This window comes from Diadema antillarum, unplaced genomic scaffold (assembly GCF_040938485.1).
Source record: "Diadema antillarum isolate AM-2024a unplaced genomic scaffold, OU_Dant_1.0 scf00000079, whole genome shotgun sequence".
Lineage (NCBI taxonomy): Eukaryota > Metazoa > Echinodermata > Echinoidea > Diadematoida > Diadematidae > Diadema > Diadema antillarum.
In genome coordinates, this window is record NW_027270968.1 from 510,793 (window position 1) to 535,751 (window position 24,959).

The 24,959-nt window shown below is 40.3% G+C and overlaps 1 protein-coding gene across 1 annotated transcript; it reads left to right on the forward strand.

Moving 5' to 3' along the window:
* Positions 1-987: 987 nt before the first annotated feature.
* Positions 988-14,040, forward strand: LOC139717656 (solute carrier family 25 member 36-A-like). The gene is made up of 7 exons (XM_071629163.1): positions 988-1,112; positions 5,059-5,238; positions 6,074-6,151; positions 10,781-10,881; positions 12,234-12,300; positions 12,744-13,009; positions 13,412-14,040. Exons 1-7 carry the CDS (start codon positions 1,063-1,065, stop codon positions 13,606-13,608), a joined length of 939 nt encoding a protein of 312 aa, XP_071485264.1. The 5' UTR covers positions 988-1,062; the 3' UTR covers positions 13,609-14,040.
* The last annotated feature ends 10,919 nt before the right edge of the window (positions 14,041-24,959 follow it).

Consider the following 24,959-nt stretch of genomic DNA (forward strand, 5'->3'; position numbering starts at 1 on the left):
TGTGTGTTTTTGTTTGTTGTTTTTTTAAGTACGCCTCATTAACATTTTTCATGCCAGATCCTCAAGAGGATAGACTGAAAAAAAAAATAAATACATACATGCGCTGCTGCCTATGTGTTCTTTTTTTCTGTGCGAAAAAAAAAAAAAAAAACCTTTTAGCTTTAACTTGGACGTCGGGAATGTAAAGATGCAAAACTACACCCCAAGATTTCAGGTAATGAGCCCCCAACGAGGTACGAAATACTGTATCACTCCCAAATAATAAAGTACCTCCGAAATGGTGTGCCCACCGTCGCTAATTGTTTGTACCACATTATATAGTAGTATACTTGTACGCAAGTTACAAAACAATACTGTACTCGTAAAACCAACAGTCCGATCCAACACAACAGTTTTATTACAGCGATTCTTCGAAATGAAAATGTATCAATTTTTCCTCCCCATCATAATTTCCCACAAGTTTATTTAGAAAGTTCGTTGATGTTTGTAAACATGACCTAAATTTGCCCGTAATAGCGTAGCGCGCACAATATTTGTTTGCTTTTGTCAATCAACCAATCAAAGAACAGCGAGCACGTGAAACTCTCGACCTTCTGCATGCTGGTCAATGTCTTCTCACATTGACCAATCAAGGCATTGCATTATTTTCCACGTTGTACACGTGCTCCCAGCCTTACCATAACACACAAAAAAAGCACTCATGCATAGACACTGCGCAAGCGGGTGCGCCGTTGCGTTGCATGGCTGGCTGGCTTGTGTGTATGTGTGTGCCTGCGCTTGTGCAAACGGCATACTGAAATTTCACACGAGTAATTTCCATTCATGTAAATCGTGCGTGGAGCGCGAACGGAAATCCTAATGCTCTTCACTTGTGCTGTGTTGTTGGGACTATCGACTAGCTAGCGCCTTCTTTCACCACATTTAAAATATATTTTGGTTCTTCGACGTCGAGACCCGAGACCGATTTGAGCACACTTTGATGTCTACATATGCGTTTGGATACATCGGAATAGTGAACTGGAGAATACTGAGGATAATACTGGAGAGCCAATCCACAGAGCAATGCATCGACCAACATTATCACCGCACATGACTCACGTAGTCGCAGGCGGGTAAGTCTTCCACACACAGGGTAGGGTTCCCAAGCCTTGAGTGAGTACAGTTGCTATACCCAAGGCTGAGCGGTTGGTTGCATACGAGATCAGTGGCTACATGAAAATCTCCGAAAGCTTCATTTTCATTAGAAAGTTGGTCAAAATTAAAGACACACAGCAATAAATGTTAAATTCGACTGAATTGAAAATAAAAAGTTCTTTGTGAAACACCTTCTGGTGGACCTGGTCGGCCTTGCATTGCCTGGCCTTGCCGCGCGCCTGTGGCCTAGCTTGCACCGACCGGGCACCTCGGTGTTGATATCGCAGGCGGGATCGGGAGCTGGGAGGATCTTGGAGCGGGAGGAGCTGGAGCTACGTACAGGGACTGGAGGCGGGAGAGAGAGGGCGAAGGGAATCCCTTTCTCATATCCAATAACTAACAATCAGACAGCGTCTGGTCGGGCTCATGCTGTTCAAACATTAATGCAAGTTGGAAGTGATGTCACTGATTAGCTTTGCAACAGCTTCAAAAGTTAAAACAAAAATTGTCACATGACATGCATGATCAGTGATAGAGTTTAAACTTAAGTTTTAACACACTGTGACTGGAGGAGGGATTAACATTTTTTTCCCCACTGGAATGGTCCTCCTTGGATGCAATTAACGTTGGGACTGTTCTATAGGAACAGTCCATGCCTGAAGGTGAAGCCAGACGTACATTGACATTTTGTACAATTGTACTCCAGAGTCCAGGGAGCATTTGATATAGATTTTCTATTTTTTTTTTTGTTTCTTCCAATTCTCTCACAAATCACTAAGACAACAAATTGTATTTAACACTTACGCTATATGTAGGGGCTAGTGTTGTTTTTTGTTTAAGTAAACCCCCCCCCCCAAAAAAAAAAAAAAAATCAACAACAAATAAGAGGTTCTCACATTGATTGTGGCTGCCTCAGGTTCTCTCCCAAAATCATGTGACAAGCCCCCCCCCCCCCCCCAAAAAAAAAAAAAAAATGAATAGGTGAATAAAACAAATAGAAAATAAATAAATTTAAGTCTTCAGTTTTTTTTTTTTTTAGCCCAGTTGATCAACAAATCAGCTGAAAAACAAACCAGAAATGTGGAGTCTATCACAGTAACACAGTAGTACATCTTAGGGTTACAGAAAAAGCTGTCTGTCTGGCAGAGTATTTTATTATTATTATTTTTTTGATACCTATCAGCTCTACTCCATGAAGCCAGATGCAGTCTCTGCGGAACATATCCCTGGCCCTGACAACCAGATACAGACCGATCTTTCGGTAAAATCTTGAGCCTACCCCAGCAGCTGCAGTAGACTCCTGACCTAGGATCTACAAACATCTGTAACAAACGTTAGACCTCAGGCTCTGCACCATTAAATGTGATGAATATTCAGCATAGGGTCTATAATGGGATGAATGCACCACTTTCATCTAGATGGCTCTCATTTGTTCTTTGTTTTTGTTCTCTTCAGTCTTTCCCTCTCTGTCTCTCTGATCGAGTGATTGAAATTATGAAGGAGAGCACAAACGAATAACAACCCACCGAAGGAAGATTACCACATTAGGCATTTCACTGTGCAGAATAAATATAATAGTATTATACTGGTTGACCGAAAGATCGGTCTGTATCTGGTCATTGGGGAATGTTCCGCGGAGACTGTGTCTGGCTTCACGGATCCCCTCCTATGTCTACGGAGGAGAGCCATAACATCAAACATATAAAAGACTCCTCCGGACAGACAGATCTTTCTGTCTAACATACTGGTAGATGCCAACTTGTCCTAACAATGACTATATAATATAATATCTTCCTCTGGAAACACACTGCGCAGTGAAAATGGTGTGAGATTCATTAGCTAGCTATAATCTACAGTGATGTATTGTGCCAGTATGGATGTCTGGGGTGAAATAAAGGGAAACAGGAAACAGTGAGGTTACACAAACTTCATTGTCTTTTAGTGAGGACATTGATGGGAATATGCCTTCAGTCTGTAGAAAATCTAGTTTGAATACTTATGTGGAGAGAAGCCCTTTGACAGTGGGTGGATTGAGCCAAGAGCTTCATTAACATGAAATGCACTCTGAGTCTGATGCCTATTGTTAAAAGCCTGTAAGATTATTGTAGGGACACCTTCCAAATCATGACTGCCAGTGCATGAACAAAAATTTTGTTTTGAAAAAAGACAAACAAGTTACATCATTAGGTACATGTAGCAACACTGAAACAAAGAAAGAAGGAATCCTTCAAACACATTGGCCTTTTCTAAATCATTCTTTGCTGAGCTGAAAAACCAAGATTTTGCATCGAGGGACCAGTTTTGAGAATATAAAGACTTGCACATGTTTTAACATTTGGGGTAATTCCTTCACAAATGACAACATCCTGGTTTGACCCAACAGCAGCTTCAAATTTTTGTCATATCTAATCCCAGTTTTCAGAGTAGAGACGAATACAGGAATAACAAAAACCAAAAACAGAACCTTACTTCTGGCCAGAAGCAGCTGGGAGTTCAAATACCAGTATGATTTTGAATTACATCCAGTGGACTGCCTTCATGTATCTAGGTAAATGATGGCAAAAAATGGTGACTGTGCATCAACACAGGGCCTGTGGCTTTGGAAATGTGGGAATTGAGGTAGTTTGTAGATTTTGTTGGGACAGTCCAACTCCTTGGACAGTCCAAGCATGTTATAGAATAAATCATACAATACAGTCAGTCTTACATGTAATGCCACTGCTTGTTGCATCAGTGTATAATGATACAGCAAGGTTCCAAAGAGTTGCTGTGCAATGTTCACCCTGTGTGACGACAGACGTATTCTGGGAGAATATTGATTGGCCATTTCTGGTGATCACCATCAGTGGAATGTTTGCAATACACTACCAGCATGCTGCAGTGCACACACTTCAGTATACCCAGGGCCCACCTCCCTGATATACAATGTACCTGTGTATCCTGACTATCTTATCAGTCAGTGTTGGATGGTGCAAACTTTGGGACTACATGTAGATCATGGACAAACTTGTGTTGCACAACAATGGTTTGCCAGATTAACTGAACTACAATTGTAACTGTATCATGCATGTGAAAGACCTAAGTGATTAACAGGATTACGGTTTAACTCAGAATGTGTATGTACAGAGTACAATATGTACATGTAGCTTTATAAAGTATTGTATGGCTCATGCACAAACCATGCATATTAAAAGCATATTCCGCTACCGTTCAAGTTTGCAGGGATACCCAAATACTGACACTGCCTTTCTGAACTGATGTCATTTTCAAAGCATTATGAAATGAAAGCACACTGTCACTAATTAACATTAGTGAAAAATAGAAAAATACATTATGTACCAACAACTTGTCATCGCATGCAGTTCTTGTACGAGCTTATAGACACGTACACATTGGACAGGATGTGGAGATACAGGATCATGATTTGTAGTACAACTGCTGTGGATCAAGTAATGATTGTCAAAGTTCATGAACTTTGTGCAGTGCCAGCAGCTGAGCCTGAATTCATGCGCCTTGGAAATTTTTGCAAGTCCTGATTTTGCAGCGTGAGAAATGATGTTACATCAGGGTTTGTTTTTGATACATTTTCAGGGCTTGACACTAATTTTTTTTCTCTAGTGGTCCATTCTGGCTTCTAAGATCTTTAAATCTGAAATTCTGATGACCTGAAAAAGGAACAATATTGTATATTGGCCTCAAACAAAAGGAAACATAACAGTCCATTTTGGATATTGGTTGCCTGATCAGGCCACCGAAAGATAACCTTTTTCGGAGATCCATGATGACCCAACATCAAATTTTAGTGGCCACTTGGCCACCGTTATAAAATGTCAAGCGCTGATTGTTTCTAATTTTGTTATAAAAATGCGCAATTTGATTTCTTTTAATCATTGTCGTTATCCATTATTCTCATATGATTTGCAGTGTGGGTGGTACAGTAGGAGCTGTGATAACATGCCCGCTGGAAATAGTCAAGACCCGCCTCCAGTCGTCGACGACGACCTTCAAGCCGCTCCAGGTCATCTCCGTCTCGTCGGGAGGAAGCACTGTGGTCCACCTGGAGGATTGTGGGAGGAGAACCCTCAGCATTGCCAAGTGTATCAAGTGAGTTGTGAGAGCAGGCTTTAGTTACCCTCACTGAACCATGTAAAGATGTCACTGGCAGCTTACTCAAAGAAGTCGCCTGCTGATACTGGATAATACAATACTTTCGCAGCATTAAATTTTCACGAATTGGAGCCGACAGTCCTTTTCACGAATTGCCTTTAACATTTAATGTGTATAGTGTAGACAAGAACTTTCATGTGCAATTTTATTTTGCGAATCTTGGCGCTCGCGAAATTAAAATGCACGCGAACATTCCTTGTTTTACAGTTAATGGTAGACTTTGAATATCTCATCAGTTTGCATGATCTGATTCTGTATCAATCAGACTCGAAGGTGTTAAGTGATGCAGGAATTTTTCCAATAAATTTCCCGGATAGCTAAGAATGCATGCACCTGGAATGAATTGAACCACTGCTTGAACCGAAACGCATTCAGCAGACTAGAAGTCGTGTGATAATGGTCTTGTTTTGCATCACTCCCCTCGAATGCACTGCAAAATTCTAAGCCAACTGACTTGAAAGTGAAAGTTTTTCTCTGCTAGTGACAGCAGTTAAATTGTAGAAATGCTGGAGAATGCATATAAAAAGTTTTCAATGTATGTTTATTTTGTGTCCCCTTATAAGTTTGTAGCCAACTGTTGCACAGTGTACATCCACAACCTAGTCTCTTTCTTTTCTTTTATGTCCCTTTTCATGTCACACTACCGAGATGAACAGGCACATTTCATGATTTAGGAAGATGTTTATTTTATAATTGGTCAGATTTTTATGATAAACTCATACAGCTATTATCTTCTTGTCATGGTTGTTATTTCCTTCTGTTTCCAACCCAGGCAAATCATTGAAGCAGAGGGAGGGACAGCACTCTTCAAAGGTCTTGGACCTACCCTTGTTGGAGTAGCCCCATCCAGGTACTAAGTTGATATCGTAGCGATTGTGCATGCATGAAATAAAACCTTACAAAACGGCATTGCAAGGTCATACATACAATTGTATGTAGTTTATTAGTTTTTCATTGCTCTGCCAGTTCAGTTTGTTGCTGTTGTTGGTTTTTTTTTTGCATCAACTGTCAAGACTGAGTTCTCCTTGTCTGAATACCTTTTGTTACTTAACTCAGTGGCAGATGTGACAAGTTCTTCTCACAAAGTTATTTCTCCCCCTTTTGTTTTGTGTTTTTTTTTTTGTTTTGAGTTGTTTATGTTTTGACCACTGCAATAGAATGTTCAGCATTAAGAAAGTAATATGAAGGAAAGAACCAAAACAGCAGGAGCCAAGACCTCACACTGAAAATATCTGTGCACATCATGATACCTTAGAACCCCACGTTTTATTTCCCAGGGATATATAGTGTTCCTGCAAAATAGCTTCCTGCGGTGGAAGTGATAGCTTGGCGCTGGCTATGTTCCAACTTGGAGTCCTACGACCATTTCCTCAGAGCATGCTCTTGCCTGCTAGTCTGTGCATTTAGGCTTTGCTTTGGCTCCTGTAATGAGACATTCTTTTATTTACAATATTCTTATCCCTGTAATGAGCAAGTGAGAAATTTTGGAAGTCATATCAACATTTGAAAAAGTGTTGTGTATGAAGAGAATCCACCTTGCATTGTCTTCTGTAGGGAAAAGGTTAAGTTTCATATTTGCGCACATCAGGTTTCAGCAGGTGTAGGGTGTGGTATAAAAAAGCTACCAACGTAGGTCTCACATACTTTTCCCTTCTGTTACGCCTGCCCTTGCACTTGGAGCGAGGAACAGCGGGCTTCGGTTTACAGCACTCTGGTCACATGACTGGTATTTTTTCCGTATCAACACAGTGCCTGGTGGCTGACAGTGAACCGACCTACAAAGCTGTTTTAATGCACGGCCAATAGAGAGGGAATGTTTGTGTATTGACCCTTGACACTGTGTGCCCCTGTGTGATCTATGGGGTGGGGGAGGGAGTCTGTATATATTTTGGGATTAATATGGATTTTTACGTAGGGCGTTCTATTCAGCTAAGTTGTGGTTTTTTTTGGGGGGGGGGGGAAGATCAATATGCAGTTCTAGTTTATTGTTTCATTGCTGTATGCACGTGCATGAATGATGTGTACAAGTGTGTACGAGGCTTCCTGCAGTACTACTGTAGTGATACGCAGCGTGGGTGTGAGTTCTTGATGTAACAAAACTGTCCAATTACCCAACATTATACATCAGGAAAAGAAAAACAAGCTAGATTCCAAATGACAGCATTGCCATCATTAGCAGGATTGCTGTCCAGTCCTAGTATCACAGGAAAGGACAGTTGAAAATTTACGTCATGCAATGGAAAGGTCAAAGGAGAGCTCATCATGTAGGCCCTATACAATGAAAGCATGACTGCTGGTCTCCTGCATGTTTATGCTTGACCCTGATAAAGGCTTGGATCCTGTTCTATTTCAGTTGGAAAGTTTATAAACAGCTGACAATGCTGAAATGCTTTCACTTCTTTGGAAGACCCAAATTTTACGGACGTATGGTTAAAGATCAAATTTATGATCTTAATGTGCAATTTGTATTCTGTGAACTGAAAATCAGCGCACAAGCTAAACATATTCTTCACATGTGGGTTCAGTATGCATTCATTTTTAGACATTTGTCGGTGCTAAGCGACCTGTTGCACACTTTTCCATTGACAAAATTTGTTTAGTCAGCAAGAGTTTAAACTGCCTTTGGGATCTTTGGCCTAAGAGAGATTACAAGTGTACACTCCCCTCCCTCTCAAGCAGGAAATTGCTTGTAAACATAGTTTACTCGTCATACGTGATTCCTACCATGGAGGTGCTGCGGCAAAGGCCTTGCGTAGTATAGTTTACTACAAAGTGCGACAAATTTAGTTTTGATGGGAGCGTTGTGGCATGCAGCATTTATTTTGCTGTGTATTCACATCAGGAGGTGACATAATAGTCTCTTTGATAGCTTTACAGGAGGCTTTGCAGCTTTACATGCTCAACACTGACCAGTGGAACTGTTCATTTTCCATGAGGGCAGTGTTAACTATCATGTTGAAGCATGATAGCACACTTTACATTGTGGAATAGCAAAAACATTTGCTGGCAAGTGCACATACAGTCAGTAGTTGTGGGATTTATGAAGACTGATGTTAACTTGAGTATGATGATCATCATTATCACCTCTACATGCACTGAAGGGGCTTAAATTTGTGTAACAACAGCTACATGTATGTACAGGTTGTACATAGGGAAGTTCAAACATCCAAATTCTTATTCGAGAGCCACATCAAAGAGAAACCTATGCACGGGTGCCTATACATGGAAAATCCAGATAAAACTGGCTCTCTTCTATGCATGTTTTCACATGATTTGTTTGGGATCGTGGTTGGCTGCCTTGGGTCACGAGAGAATAATACAATGTAGGTCTCAATGACACAAATTTTTGTGCCGAACTGCCGTTGAGTTGATGGCAGAAATACAATTGATTTGATAATCCAGTGAACACAGTGCGACGGTTGAGTAGTTGGGTCAGTTGAGTGTTATTGTCCCACGGCATGCACACTAGGCATGCTTGTGGTGGTGCCTTACCCGCCACTTCGTCAATATCACCTTGTCTGTGCCAGTAGCTGAGAATCTCAGAGGGGTATAAACAGTGCAATAGGATTTGATACAGCTGTACTTGACAAGCTGCAGTTGTGTGTGTGTGTGTGTGTGTGTGTGTGTGTGTGTGTGTGTGTGTGTGTCTGCATGTGTGCTTGTCTGTCTATCTGTCTGTCTGTCTCTCTCTGTCTTGCTTATCCTGTATTGTCTTATGATTTTCTGGTTATGTATCTAGGTTTCAGAGGGTCAGATAGTTGCTGTTAGTAACATTTCCGCAGGTACATGTATCTCTTTGCAGTTCTTCTTACAATGTAGGAGGGCGAGCTTGCATAATATTTACCTAAGTGGTACAGCTCTAACATGTGTACGAAATGCTCCATATCTTAGTGTATCAAGGTGCACCAAAGTATATCAAGATACATGTAAGACTAAGAGCACTGCTAGCCAGTTGGCCTGTGATTGCCAGGTAGGGACCCTGAACTCTTGGCCTGTGCGGTGAAGAATAGAAGCATTGCTTACTGTTTACTCTCATCGATCAGTTTTCAAAGTCGATGTGAATGTTACACTCCTTAATTGTTTTCCATGGATGCTTGTGATAAAAATGAAAAAAAAAAGTTTGCAAAACACTGGTACGATAAGATCTTTTCACAGACTAGTCCATGTACAACATACATAATGCAAACACACACGCAAGCACTCATGCACATACAAAATGTGCTTACAACAGCTTGTTTTTAAAGCTAATTGACCAAAATACCAAAAACAAAACTCAGCATGTACAGGTATTTTGTGACAGCACTATATAAGTCAGATATACAATGCATTGTGGTCTCTGTCTATAAAATTGCAAGAGATGTGTGTAGCCTTGTAATGTATTCAGTTTTTCTGTGGTAGTTAATATTGAATGGAAGTGAATTTGTTTCATCTTGTGGTCTTGTGATACATTGATGAACACAAACTGGTCTCTCGACAGAAGTTCCGCCATACCCCCATATTATAGATACAGCTGTACAATGTATCGCAAACAACAATCACAAGAACCTTTGTTGTATGATTTTTGTCCATGAAGGACAGATATTTGTTATCCTTCCATGATTACAAGATTGAAAGAGTTAGAATTGTTTTGTTGGTGGTTATCCTTATCAAGCAGTATTGGGAGTTTGGAGTGCAAAGTGAAGTGTGCCTCGCGTAGATATGAACAAACTTTTCCTGCAAACTTTGCCATGTCTTTCCTGTGTCGTAGAACAATTAGGAAGTGAATACAATGTGCTATTTTGAGATAACGCCGGCACAATGAAGTGAGGATTTTGTATCCCCTGTAGCTTGAAAAAAAAAAGAAGAAGAAAAATTAAAGTAAACCTTGATAAAAGCCACAGTAGTTGATACTGGAATTTGATTCCTAGCTACTGAGTAGATGTGGTCAGGTGTGCACATATTCATCTGTAACATAAAATTGTGGATACTACACTTATGTCTTGTCTGTTCCATGCAAAGTGAGTTCACTTGTTAGTGACAATCAAGAAATTTAAGTTTGGTTTCTGCGTGTTTTTTGTCAGATGTATTTACATGTGCATGAATTCCAGTGCTATAGTGTATGTTGACAAGCCACTCTTCATTCAGTTAATTTGAAATTTGGTTGGCAAGTTGAAGTATAACCCAGATTTCTAGGACTCTCACAGAAAAAAAAAAAAAAAATGGTGCTCCTCCAGGCAAAGTCTGTCAAATATGTAGAGCTGAATATAGTGGAACTTCAACTTTAATGGTTGATCAGAGAGTAGACTAATGGTCTACTTCTTTTACACCCCTCCCGCCTTCACACGTGACAGCAAGCCAAACTCATATTTTTTATGATTCCCCCCCCCCCCCCCCCCTGTGGCTATTGGATTTTGTATTCATGTGTGCTTTTGATGGGGCAGCAATATGACTCGTGACATTTGAATACGTCTTGTGATTTTTATAATATGTGTCGTTGCAGGGCAATCTACTTCGGCGCCTACGCCAACACAAAGAACTTCCTGAACACCAAGTTATCGCCAGAATCTTCCCTTGTTCATCTCCTCTCGGCCGGATCGGCAGGTATGGAAAGCTGGGCACAAAACTACCATTCACAGTGGTCTGCCCATCACATGATGTGCAAATAGTGATATGCCCTTGTGAGGCGCTTGTTGCAAAACCAGTACCTCTTGTCACCTATATGGCCAGTCTAAGTTATGTTGTTGTTATACCCCCACCCACACATAATGTGTATTGGGGTATATACATGTAGGAATCACTCTTAGGTCGGGTGGCCGGGCGGTCGGTTTAGCTGTCGGTTGGGTGGTCGGGCGGTCGGTCTGTCGCAAAACTTGTGGCTCAAACTACTCTTGCATTTTTTGAGCAATTGACTTAAAATTTGGCATGTATGACCGCTATCATGGGTAGATGTGCGAGACGCCTTTTTTTGTCTTTATGGAGTAATGCGTTTTTACGATAATGGCAAATTTTCATTTGGGGCAGGGAGGGGGAGGGAGGGGGGGTTGTAGGGCAAATATTGATATTTTTGGAAGCTTGCCTCTCTGTGTAAATGTTATTCTACGATGCAGTGTGAAAGTGGTTAACGTTCAAGAACTACCAGACAGTTGTAGTGAGTAAAGACCCTGGCGAGGGTAGTTGAATCATATCCTGTCAGTCATGATACACTTGGTTGGCCACAGTCCAAGTTTATGACGTTGGTGTATTTGGGGAGGGGGTAAGTATGAATGTGGTCGATGACACAGATGCCCGCATGTTCAAGATCTTGGGGTCTACCAAACCAACAACAAAGTACAAACTTGGGGGCAACTGTCTGCAGGCAAAATTGTTTGGTCCTGCATAGAGCCATGGGTATTGGTTTATCAATCTTTTAGGGTAAAGTGGACAGTGATTGATGTTTTTATATTCACCTGTTTATTATCCCTCCGCCACAATGTGTTCTGAAGGCATTATTTTTCTCTAGTGGCAGTAACTTCATGTTTTGTGAGCATATAAAGTGTAAGCCTTCAGTTGTTTGTGCTGCATCATTACTAGAGTGCATACATCGTAACTTGGTGAAGTAGTCCCCCTCCCCCCAAGTACGTACAACTGGACCCCATGGAAGACCAGGGCCCCATTTCATAAAACTTGTTACCAGTGACATTGTTATAAGCTACTGAAATCCTTGCATCTGATTGGCTAAGAGCTAATTTGTCACAGAAATGGGGCAGTTGTCACTGATAACACAAGTTTTATGAAACCGGACCCAGCTAGTGCAACTGAATGTGGGCTTTCCAGCCATCTTCTCAGATGGAAAACAAAAACAAACAAATAGGTAGAATTCATGTAGCCATGTGGTAAACAAGCCCCTTCCTAACTAGTATGGGATGATGAAATGTTGACGAACTCTCCATCTTGATCTTTCCCCCTCTCTGCAGGGTTCATCTCATGTTCCTTAACCAATCCCATCTGGATGGTGAAGACGCGCATGCAGCTCGATGACAGGTAAGGGCGCCCTCTGCCACCCTCTCTCTCCAGATGTGATGGTCACAACTTTCTTATCATGCTATGGTTGTTAAATTATCAGCTCTTTTCTCTACGGTCCATACCCCAACCTGTGTCTCTATAATTTCTGATGAGGCAGGTTTAGGTTTGCAACACTATATGGATGTGTGTGTGTGTGTGTGTGTGTTTCTGGCTGTCTGTCTGTGCTGTTTATCATTGGATGCATTGAGGAGATACTTCCTTTGTGCACGACACAAACGAACTGCTCACAATTATGCACTGTTGATGAGAGGTGTGACATGTGCATCTTGAAACATTAGAAAGGTGCCCACAAGAAGAAGAAAGTGTTTGAAACCGAATGAGCATGTGTGTGAAATGTTATCAGGATATGGTGGGTAATGTTTTCCCCTCATGTTCTTGTCTCATTCATTTGCGTATCGCAGGAAGGGGAAGAGCAGCAACATGTTCAAGTGTGCAAGGCACGTGTACAGGACGGAGGGGCTGAGGGGGTTCTACAGGGGCGTGACCGCCTCCTACGCGGGGCTGTCGGAGACCATGATCCACTTCGTCATCTACGAGAAGATCAAGCAGTCCATCCAGGAGGTCCGCTACAGCGCGCCTGATCGCAAGAGCGCCTGGGACTTCCTCGCCTTCATGGCCGCCGCAGCGACGTCGAAGAGCATCGCGTCAACTCTCGCCTACCCACATGGTGATTGTCATTTGTTATCTCTTTCCTGTCTTTATTTCTTTTTTTTTCTCTCGCTCTATCTGCTTTTGCTCAGTTATGACCCATCTTCTGTAACTTTTATGATTTTAGGATAGAGAAGGGAGGGGGAATCTTTGTTACTTGGAGATCACATTATGCTCAGAAAGAGACACTTTTGGGGTTCTCTTTGTTATTTAGGGGAAGGTTTTGTGGTAATGAACAAAAACCTCTTCTTTTATTTACAAATGAAGGTTTACTAATTATCAATTACATAACCTTACTTTTAGATTCAGCCATCATTTTTGAAAATGGTAATATGTGTTCTCAGAAGAGTGAGTGTGTAGTTATGAAAGCCTGGTATCCATCTCTGACCGTTGAAATTGTGACTCGTTTTCCACCCCACAGAGGTTGCAAGGACAAGGTTACGGCAGGAGGGCGACAAGTACCGTGGATTCTTCCAGACGCTTTTCACCATTTTCCGAGAGGAGGGCTACAGGGGCCTGTACGGGGGTCTCGGGACGCATCTTGTTCGGCAGATCCCAAACACCGCAATCATCATGGCAACGTACGAGCTGGTCGTCTACCTCTTTAACAAGTGCTGAGCAGCTGAATGGCAATTGAGGACACTTGTCCACTTTCCAAAACTGCCGGGCAACATTGCTGTGGTGGGCCGTTTCCCCACAGACGCTGTTTTTGGACATGATGGAATGGACACACTTTGGTGCTAGTGGACCCCCCATCCACCCTTGACCAGATGGGGTGTACGTCCGGATGATGACCGCCGGATGTCACATGCATCTAAAATCTGATGGAAGGGCAGCACGATCGCGCCTCTGTAAGCTCCCTTGTTGGCTGGAGGAATGACACCTACCATCAAATGTGTTTGAGAGTTTCATCATTGGCATCATTACCTTTTGTCGTCAAAGAGATAGCAGCTGTGAAGAGAGTTTTACCAAGAAGTTTAAAAGGAGCTCCAGAGAGTTCCTGACAAGAGTGCGACCACCGAGGCAGAGCTGATGTGGGACGCTGAGTCGTCAGTCTGGCGAGTGACACACGACGCCGAAGACACTTTTCATGTGGTGATCGTTTGTCGTGTGTGTGTGTCTGCGCATAGCACTCCCTGTGCTTTCGTGAGAACTCTGTCAAAGAGGGAGTCGTTACCATGACTGCCTGACTGTATTGTGACGCGGACAACCACATTGTGTAGTGATTGTATGTCTATGTGTGTACAAGAGGTGCATGCAACAGCTCCAGGGTCATTCCTGCCTCTCTGCTCAAAACGATTGCGTGAAACAGTCGATGCACCCGCCGTCGTCAAGTCAAAGCTCAAAATTGTTGTCTTCCATGTGACTTTTAAAGTGAGAGAACTGCAGTGGTGGGTGATTATGACTGATGGTACGAGAGCAACCAGTTGCATCGCCTGTTCTGCACAGCCCAAGTGCAGACAGTGCCCAAAACAAATGATGCAGTCAAACAACAGCTTGTTACCTGGGCATTTTAACACATGTGTGCACTTTATGGAAGCTATCAAGTTGAGACATCTGTCGTTTTATGTCATGAATATTAAACATGTCATCCGAATGATTAATCGTCAGTCAGAATTGTCCATATGTGTAAAGGTGGTGTGACGCAGAATTTATATCGTATCATAATACACGAGTAGTGGTTAAGATGGTATGAGCAGTACTTACTAAACAGGATATTACTAAACACCAACAACAGTAAAATCCTCTTCTTGCCCAAGTGGGTATTTGGGCAAGGTTTACATACTGTGCATAAGCAAGTGCTCATTTATTTTACTTGCCCGGCATGAAGGTTTAGTTGCCCGTGGCAAGCAGGCTAGTGGGTTGTTACACCCTGCTCAGTGACTTTTTAAACATACTCTTTGTCTGTAACAATGATAAGAACAACAACGGTGGTCATCATAGTCCGTTGGTTCTGTAGCTCTACTCTTGCACCTTACATGTTAAAAAGCAAATAAAGTTTTCTGTGCAATAGTCTGAAATAAACATATCTCCGCACGACATGCATACAGTAAACAACAGCAACAAGCACAAGCAAGAAAGCGAATGAATAACTGGCATGTTGCATGAATGATGCTTGCAAAAGTACTGGTATACAGTGTCCTTGTAGTATATTTAGTATGCTGTTCCTTAGCTACAAAATTTGTCGGTCCAGCATGGTGTATTTTGAAAGGTGTCGGGGACAGTGTAACATAGTGTACTTACTGGAGAAGCAGCAATGCAACCAAATTAGTCTTGTGATAGCAGCATAAATGTGAAAAGTACCAAAAAAATGAAAAATACAAAATATGGCAGCTGATGAAAGTGTATGATAGTTGAAAGCTCAGTTTAGCTCATGACTTTGAAGTAATAAATGTACAGTCCCTTTTGTCAGCTGTAACCCACTTTTAGGGGATTTTTGCCTGTGATCGTGATAATATAGTGATGTTTAATGGATATTGTCAACTAGGAAGATGTTTTTGATATCAAATTTGCCCTTTGATTGAAGATTAGGCTCCCCTCCATGAGACCATGGCTTCCTTTCTGAACATCAGAAGTAAATGCAGTTTTATACATGAACCACGCAGAACTTCCCACAGATACTGGCATGTAGGGAGATAAAATAGGATAGGAATTGGGGGGGGGGGGGGGGCATGCAACTTACCCTCTTCCTGCTATTATGTGATAACAGGTGGTAAAATAGGTATTAAAAGGATATAAATGTACATGGATTCACATCTTGAATATCCTACTTTGCACAAACACTTCCTGCATGGGAATGATACAAGCTCAATATCACGCCGAGAGCATCATTACAAAAGTCGCGGCAGGCTGACACGAACTTGGTGCATGTTGCGTTCCAAATTGTCAGGGTATTTGTGGCAGTGATAGTGATAGTGATAGTGATAGTGTCCTACTAACAATGACAACAGCATCAATCCCCAGTACAGTGTGTTAGCACACACAAGATCTACCTGCCCAGTATGATAACGTCATTTCCTGTATCAAAAAGTCACCCTAGCAAAAGCGATTAGGTGATTGGATGCAAGTCCCCAGCAACTGATAAACTGGGCCCAACCCATCTGATGTAATCCCATGATCCCTCAGTTTAATTCTGTGGACTTTTATGTATAACTAGCAAGTTGTATAGCCTTGCATTTATGTTTCATACAGTCTGGGTATATCTAATCTCCTGACACTCCACTTCAATCGTGCTTATCCTGATCACATCACATGGTATTGAATAACCTGAGTGCCAGGTAGCCTTTGGCTTGAGCTCAAAAATATGGCTGGAATCTTATGCGTGTTCAAGGCACAAGCTCTCCTTTGCAAGCTTACCTATCTTAACCACATATTTCTATTACAGTGCATAAAATCAAAACTGCTTTTCAAGTTGTAAAGCATTCTTGAAATTCCCTTCTCTGTTTTTGGTTCAGTACTTACCAAGTTCACTCACTTGTGCTTAAAAGGGTCTTTAAATAGCCTGGTCAATATGTACAGTAGGGTCACAATGCTAAAGTTGAAGTGTTGTGAGGTCAATATTCTGAGTTTGTTATCTCTTCAAGCAGCAGTGAGTTAAAGCCATGTGAATGACCCTTTGCAATGTAAAATTAGTGAGGGGTGCATGTACATGGATGTAAAACCCCTCAGACTCAAATAGGCTCACTGTATTGAAACTTCAAGAGCCACATGTAAACTTTACTCCCAGGCATTCATTCAAACCTTGCCCAAGATTGTGATGATTTGTACAGAGGGGATAGCACTGTTGTGGTCGATATTCTGCACTGGCTGGGATTGATCAGTTCCGAACTAACGGGAAACAGTTTGCCTGAAGCCTGGGATGCAGACCCCAGGGCTGGAATTATTATAAATCACTCATCTACACTTTTAACCTAAAACCTGTACATCATTTCCATACTTGCCAACTCTACCGCATTTGGCGGTAGACTACCGCTTTTAAAAGATTTCATTAGCATTCAAGCTAGCGCTGCTCGCATAGGCATCCTGGATTCTACCGCTTTCTCAAATGAAAATGTTGGCAAGTATGCATTTCCATTTTGTTCACATTGTGAATGATGGTAGTGGGGGAGAAACATATTGAAACTGAGGGTATGTCATGACTTTCTTCTTCGCCAAAATTGAAGTTCATCAACTGGAATATGTAAACATTCACCAAAAATGAAGGAAAACACATTGTGAAATGCTGTCTCTATACGTGATTCATATTTGACCGTTCAATCTCAATTCAATTCAGCTAACACTTTCTGATGCAAAATATTGTGTGTGTTGCATCAGAAATCTTTCAGAAGTTTCAGATTGTTGTTTTTTTTCCCACAATGAGCTTCACCAACCAGTGAGTGCTCTAGTTATTCAACCAAATTTTCCTCAGATTATAGTATTCCCTTAGGATCATTCATTAGAGAGAATATGAAATTCCTAGGTATGTTAAATAAGCAGCTTGTGCTACTTGCCAATGTGAATGTCATACCACAGTTCTACTTATTCTACACTTTCAAAGTACAAACTAGGCTTCATCGAGGGATGGGTCTGCACCTGGGTTAGATCAAGTCGGAGGGAATCTGTGTCATCTATTGGTTCACTGAAATCATTCATTGCCTGGGTGCATGTCTGCCCATCATCAGTGTCTTGAGTCATATAGAGTTGGCTCTTTGTGTACAGAACTGGCAGAATTCTCAGCAAGAATTTTTCCCAGACACCCTGATTGCCATAACACAACGATTCCTCTGCCTGGACCGCGGATATCCCCATCCAAATGTTGTTTTTTTTAAGTTATAAAATTAATCATTGGTCTTTAGTGGATGCATACTGCTGCTATATTATCAACAAGCCGTGCGCCCCATTGGGAAGAGAAATTGCGAAGGTATTTTGCGCAGATTCATCTCGATGTTTCGTACGGAATATACAGTAAGTCATATGTGCCAGTTTGTATATTTTGCAATGTGCATGTTTGTACAGAACTTCTTACGCGTAGTTTCATTAAGAGCTGAGATGTTTTCAATGTACATGTAACATGTATTCCGTAAACTACTCTGGCAATGGCTGGTGTGGTCATTTGTACAATGTATGCCTTATGTTTTTGTTTTTACAGTTTTGGCACTTGGGGAAAACTCATTGACCTTTCAAAATATTTTTGTTATGTGAATGGTGTATGGGATGTAAATGTAACATGTTGTTGTGTTTTTGTTTTTAAGAGGATCTCCCAGTACCGGTAGTTGCCACTTCATCAGAAGTTTTGCGTTGTTGTTATGCTAATGTTTGCTTGGTTTGGATTGGAGGGTATCTTTATTTGGCTGACTCTAACTGCCTTTGTTTGTTACTTACCCTATTGATGGTAAAGTAGTTTTTGTGTTACCTCACTTTGATGATTGCCAGTAGAGTGAGTAATAAAGATTCCCAATGGGTCCATTTCGAAAAGATATGGAAGGAATTTTTATCTCCATCATTAACAAGTGCAGTCATGTAAGCTGACCTGTCCATAAAATCATTCAAAGGTTTTTTTAAAGCCTCCAACCCCAAAGGTTGCAGGAGGGCGCTATTCAAATTTGCTATCCATGCGACTACCACATGAGTCCACTCTTTCTCAATCTGAATGTGTACAAATTTCATGTGTAACGAAAATTCAGAGTGGAGAAATATCAGTTTCCTAACCTGTCTTCCAAAGTCGATCAGCCTCGTTTCCTGGGACTAGCATTCGCTGGTGCCGAGAAATTTGTCTACGCACAGAATGTGTGTGGGGTTAAGCATGATTGTCGGCTTCAGCATAAATATTCAATGACAGTAATTTCTATAACGGAATGATTTCATGTGGATTCAGTATTGTATGAAAGATGTCATCATTATGAATAGCGTTTGCATCATTTGTCTGAATGCAACATTTTCATTTGCTCACATTTTTTCACACCTCACGCCACGTATTATCTTGTCCAAGGAACATATGTCTTTCTTGTGGTAGAGACTTTGGACAGTGTGTACAAAGCTTTGTTTTGTTTTGTTTTTTTGTTCTCTGTGCCAAGTGGCACTCACACCACACACAAAAGGGTTCAATTTATTGGTATGTGGTATAATATGTGACTCTATGTACTCTACTCAAAAAGCAATGCATGTATGTTACATTTAAAGCAGACTTGATGTATACTTGTTCAGAATCGTTAAGAGTTAAAAACTGAGCAAACAGCACTTCCAGGAGGGAAGTACTGCATATTTTTATGGCAATAAACGAAATGTTCTTTTATGGCATTACAGGAGAGAAAAGAACTTGTATGTGTGTGTCCTTTTTTGTCTTGACTTTCACACAACTGTGAAAGTTTTAACTGTGTGCAGGAGTTTAATGTAAGAAATGGAAGAGTTTAAAAACTCTGAATGGACTGATTGAAAGCAAAGGTAGACACATTGACATTTCGAGCTTCATCGATAACAAAGTCACTGAACATATCTTTTTGTAGTCCTGTTGTTCTGTTGATCAATCAGCCAGTCTTGGTGAAATGTTCTAGATGAATTCACTGTTCAGTCCAGTATGAGTGGTGGTTTTTGCGACGAGATGCAACATACAATGTACCAGCGAGTTGGTGGAGTCATGGACCCAAGCAGGTCCATGTATTATGGTGGAATGAAATGGTATATGAGGTCTGTTGCAATGCAAAAGAAAAGTAAGTCAAGATTTGGTGAGTGACATGGCATGTGACTAAACTTGGAAGAGCATGTAGGAATTTTTAGTTAGCAAAAATGACTGAAGACATTTTGCACAAACATCACCAATCAAGCACAGTCATGACTTTTCATAACAAACAAAAATATTCACACTTTTACGATGTCATTTCTTTTGTTAAAAAAAAAAGGTGGTTCTATTAATAGTGAATGTCTAAAGATAATAGTTCATATTTAAGAAGTTGCGTGGGCATATGGCTAGTAAACAATCTTGTGTATTTCCACATCTAATGTGTTGACAATGAAATACACAAGGTGCATTTATTATATTGGTGTTTTTTTTACACACATTGCAAGAAAATGAATATGTCATAAAGTTGTGAAGAAAGCTTACATGAAAAAGTCCTTCAGGCATGCTCAAATTTTGCACTTTTTTATTTACAAGGGTGATACGTGGGTAACAAAACACCATTAGAAATTTCATCATTGTGTCAGTGCAATTCAACGTAATGTTGACTTTTGTTTTGAAATAATAAGGAAATTGGACAAAACTTGCAAAGTTACATAGTTACAAAATTTTTACATGTTTTCATTAAACAATGATATTGCTCCCAAATAAAGAGAAATAATTACAAGAGGTAATGATGCCATTGCCTCAGAACTCCATTCTGTTACCTTTTTGGGGGGCAGTAGTTTGTACTTTACTTTTTGTCCCAAAAAAAAAATTGTCGTATTCATAAAAATTACTGTATCCACCCAAATTGTATTATTACACACATAGTTTGCAGGAAAGGGGAAATACTGTTTTCCTACCAAAATATGCATTTTCAGTCCTCAAAATAACTGCAATGTTCTTTGCAAAGTTGGCATCCCTGGGTTTGGACACAGACTAATCATAAAAAAAGCCATATTTGTAGCACCGAAAACCCCTTTCGAGCACATTATGCATTGCCGTCAGTCCCCCCCCCCCCCCCCCCCCCCCCCCCCCACCTAGCATAAATAATTAAAAAAAAATAACCAACACCAAAACCAAAACAAGCAAACAAACAAAAAACAAACACACGTTCTGCGACCCCTGGAACTACGAAACATTCTATCTCATTGACACTAGTAGCTCGATCAGTTGGGCTCAATGAGCATCAGAATCAAAGGCTTGTCACTAGATGGCGCTGTAACAAAATGTTCTTCGATATCCTTTGACCCTAGTCGTGTACAATGATTGTCCAGGTACATGTACAACCTAACTGGTACTCGGTCTCGTAGTTCGTACATGTTGTACTAGGTTATTTTCATACCAGTACTTCTTCTTTGTATACATCGTAATCACAATGTCTCATAATGAAGCACTATTCCATTATTCAGCTGTGGGTGATAGATTGTGCAATCAGACGAAGAGAACAAAGATATTATATCAAATTCTGCATAAGCAATTGAAATGGATAAAATAAATCGATGGAATTGATGCAATATTACAGAAGCTTTCATGTGATTGGATGAACAGTAAGACACATGCACGATTATTATTGTCATTATCATTATTTCGTTTTATTTATACAGGGTGACCCCGTTAGTACTCAAACACGGTTTTCCAGAGGGCACTGTAAATACATACATGCAAGATAACAATCACAGCAAATGACATTAACATAACTCAATACATCAAACAGAACAGAACAGTATTTCATGAAAATGAGAAAATTAGGAATGAGACTAAAAGTAACAGTTTGCAACCGGAATGTGAAAAAAAATCCAACTTAATGACTAAGTTTGTAAGAAATAGACCCCCCCCCCTTTGTGTAACCAACTGACCACGGTGACCATTATGTGTGTGTAATTCCTAGGCTTCCCTTCCAAGGGGGTGGGGGGGGGGGAGGAGATCGACACCTTACAGGTCTACATTGGATGTTATATACCTCATAGATTCCTCTCATCTGATTGGTTAAAAGTGGAGTCATGAAAAAAAGCTGTTCCCCATTTTTGATCAAAGTGACGTCATGATTTACTGTGCCCTGTAAATAGGTTTGGAGACAGTCGCAACCCCGTACACATAGATCACTCATAATTTATGTACGCACCAATGATACGACAGCCGCGCTGTCGATCAGCGTTGATTACGAGTGCTGTAAAAGAGACTAGAATCTATATTTTCGGTATCTATATTTCGGAATCTATATTTTCGGTATATAAAACAAATAATGACAGCTTGATATTCGGGGCACAGTTAAAATTATGTAGGCCCTCGGTGATGTGAAAACCATAACTATGCTCTCAGCTTCGCTTCGGGCATAGTTATGGTTTTGACATCACCTTGGGCCCATAATTTTAACTGTGCCCCTCATAGCAGTCATTATTTGTATACTGGCCCTTGATCCCTCCCCACCCACTTGGCCCGCAGGCCATGCAGAGGGTCGCAATTTACGCACAAGTTTACTTTCCAACATTCTCTCCACATTCAGAAGTATACATCCGAGTCATATCGTATTGGAATATGCGAAGAGGTGAAGGTGTGATCGTACGGTAAGTGTATCTTTATAGATTGAATATAAAATGGTATACAGGCTAGGCCGCAAAGCACTTAGTGGGTACTAGCTGCTCCATGATGGGACATTATAAGCGGGACAGTTACAAGTTGGGGAGGGGTCCGACTGCTAAAGTTTCTATTTTCCTATCCTCGTACAAAGAAACCCAGAAACAAAATTCTTGAATGGAATCATCCCCAGTATAGGTCGGTGGCGGATCCAGAGGGAGCACACCAGGTGCGTACCCCCTCTTTATTTGTTGTTAAAACAAAAGAAATAACAAGAAAAATGAAATAAAACCCGGAAGTAGCACCAGAATTGTTTGCCCCCACCCCCTTCATAAAATTCCTGGATCCGCCCCTGCAGGTCTGCAGGTGGTAACAGATGAAGAATTATATTGAAATTGCATATTGGTATTTAAAAGGGACCTAGCAGCAGGGACAAAATTCAATTTTTCAATTCAATTTCAATTTATTTTCATACTTCTCAATGAAGGAATGTACATCAAATATAATAAGAACATAGTGAATCATAATATCCGGCTTGGATGTACAGTAAATTAATGTAAGAATATAAAACATATAGTGGTCAATCATCGTACGTTTGGTTCTATGTATAACGCTAAAGAAATATGACGGAACCTACTTAAAAGCGAGCTTGTTAAGCGTAGGTCCCAAATTCTGAACAGAGTGTAAAGATGAGGAGCACGGATGCAACGTAGGACCAAAATAAAGAGAAACAAAAATGAAAGGCAAAAATACCTGGTGCACTAACAGAATCTTCTCAATGCATTAATAGTGATATACAGACAACCACATGCTGCAGATGTAAGAACAGTTGATTTAACAATTTTGACAATAGTGTAGTAGTATGATTTGAATAATGGTGAAAAGAGAACAACTCGACATGCGAGTCCTCGGAGGAGATACGGGAAACCTAAAGAGTGAACATACAAGTACTAACATTCAAAGAAAATTTGGAATTAATTAGAATTACCAGCCAGTATAGCACTGAGGGGAATACAACAAGCCATCATGAATAGAGTAATTTCTTTTAAACATATGCAAAAAAAAAAAAAAAAAATATCAGGAAGATCATTTTTGGATAATTTGTACATGAATATCCCTAAATTGTAATAAAACAAATCTGACAATTTCAAAATTTTGTTCTTATGGAAAAATTCATCTGTATGAGATAGATACCCAGTCTTATTAATTATTCTAATAGCTCGCTTTTGTAAGAGAAAGAGCGAGTCAAGCAAAGACTGGGTCGTGTTACCCCATGCCAGTATTCCGTAGTTGAGGTAAGGGGAAATCATAGTCGAGTATATAATTTGCAATATATTGGTGGGGAAATAATCTTTCAGTTTATTTAGAATTCCTGCATTCCTAGATAAAAATTTGGTTAAAAAGTTGATTTGAGACTTCCAAGACAAATCGCTATCAATATACAGTCCTAGAAACTTAACACTATCAACCTTCGTTAAATTAATGCCATTAATTTGGACATGACCAGGAATAAATTGCAAAGAGTTACTGAACAGCATATAATATGTTTTATCAATGTTTAGTGATAACTTGTTGGCATGAATCCAGGATTGAACAAGTTTCAATTCGCTGTTTAACATATGAATAAGCGTATTAGAATTACGATGGGAAAGAAATAAATTTGTGTGATCTGCAAAGCATATAAAAGAAAGAATCTCTGATGAATTTTGGAGGTCATTTATGTACAAGATGAATAGTAGCGGGCCGAGTAGGGAACCCTGGGGGACACCACATGTAATTGATTTCATTGAGGACTCATGACCATTAAGATAAACATACTGCTTTCTATCAGTAAGATAATCTCTAAACCATTCTAAAGCCGTCCCGCGAATGCCGTAATGGCTTAACCTATAAAGGAGAATATCATGGTCTATCGTGTCAAAAGCCTTCGAGAAATCAATAAAAACACCGATGGTGTGTGAAGCATCGTCAAGAGCATGTGCCACTTTATCAATAAAAGCCAATAAAGCATGGGTTGTGCTGTGTTGCTTTCTGAAACCGAACTGAAAATTCGAAAGAATATTACAATTAATAAGAAATCTAAGAGTTCTTTTATGAACAAGCTTTTCCAAAATTTTTGAAATTGAAGTTAAAAGAGATATCGGGCGATTTAACATGTTCTTTAGGACCCTTTTTGTATATAGGGACAACTCTAGCGACTTTCATTTTATCAGGAAATTTTCCGCTTAATAAAGATTGATTGAAAATATAAACGAGAGGAGAAACTATTTCATTTATCACATTTTTTAAAAGAAAAATTGAGATACCATCATCACCTGTACTCTTCTTATTATTCATTTTACAAACAACTTCTTTAATTTCATCATCAACAATAGGAACGAAAAAGAAAGTCAGTGCCTTCCTATCCCCTAAGAACGAATGAAAAGGTGTCCGTGAATGCGGTATTTTGCTGGCAAGATCTGGCCCGAGGCTAACAAAGAAGTCATTAAATGCATCCGCCATCGCCCCTGGTTCATCTACTAAACAACGGTCTTTAATAATGGAATTCGGGGAATTTTTATCTACAGTGGAGTTTAAAGCTGTGTTAATCACCTTCCACGTACCCTTTATATCGAACTTACATTTGTGAAACTGATTGGAGAAATACTGTTGCTTAGCTGTACGTAGAGTAGATGTAAGCGTATTTCGATAACGAATATAAAAAGATTTGTTTAAAGCATTTGGGGATTTACGGTATCTACAATATAATCTATTTTTC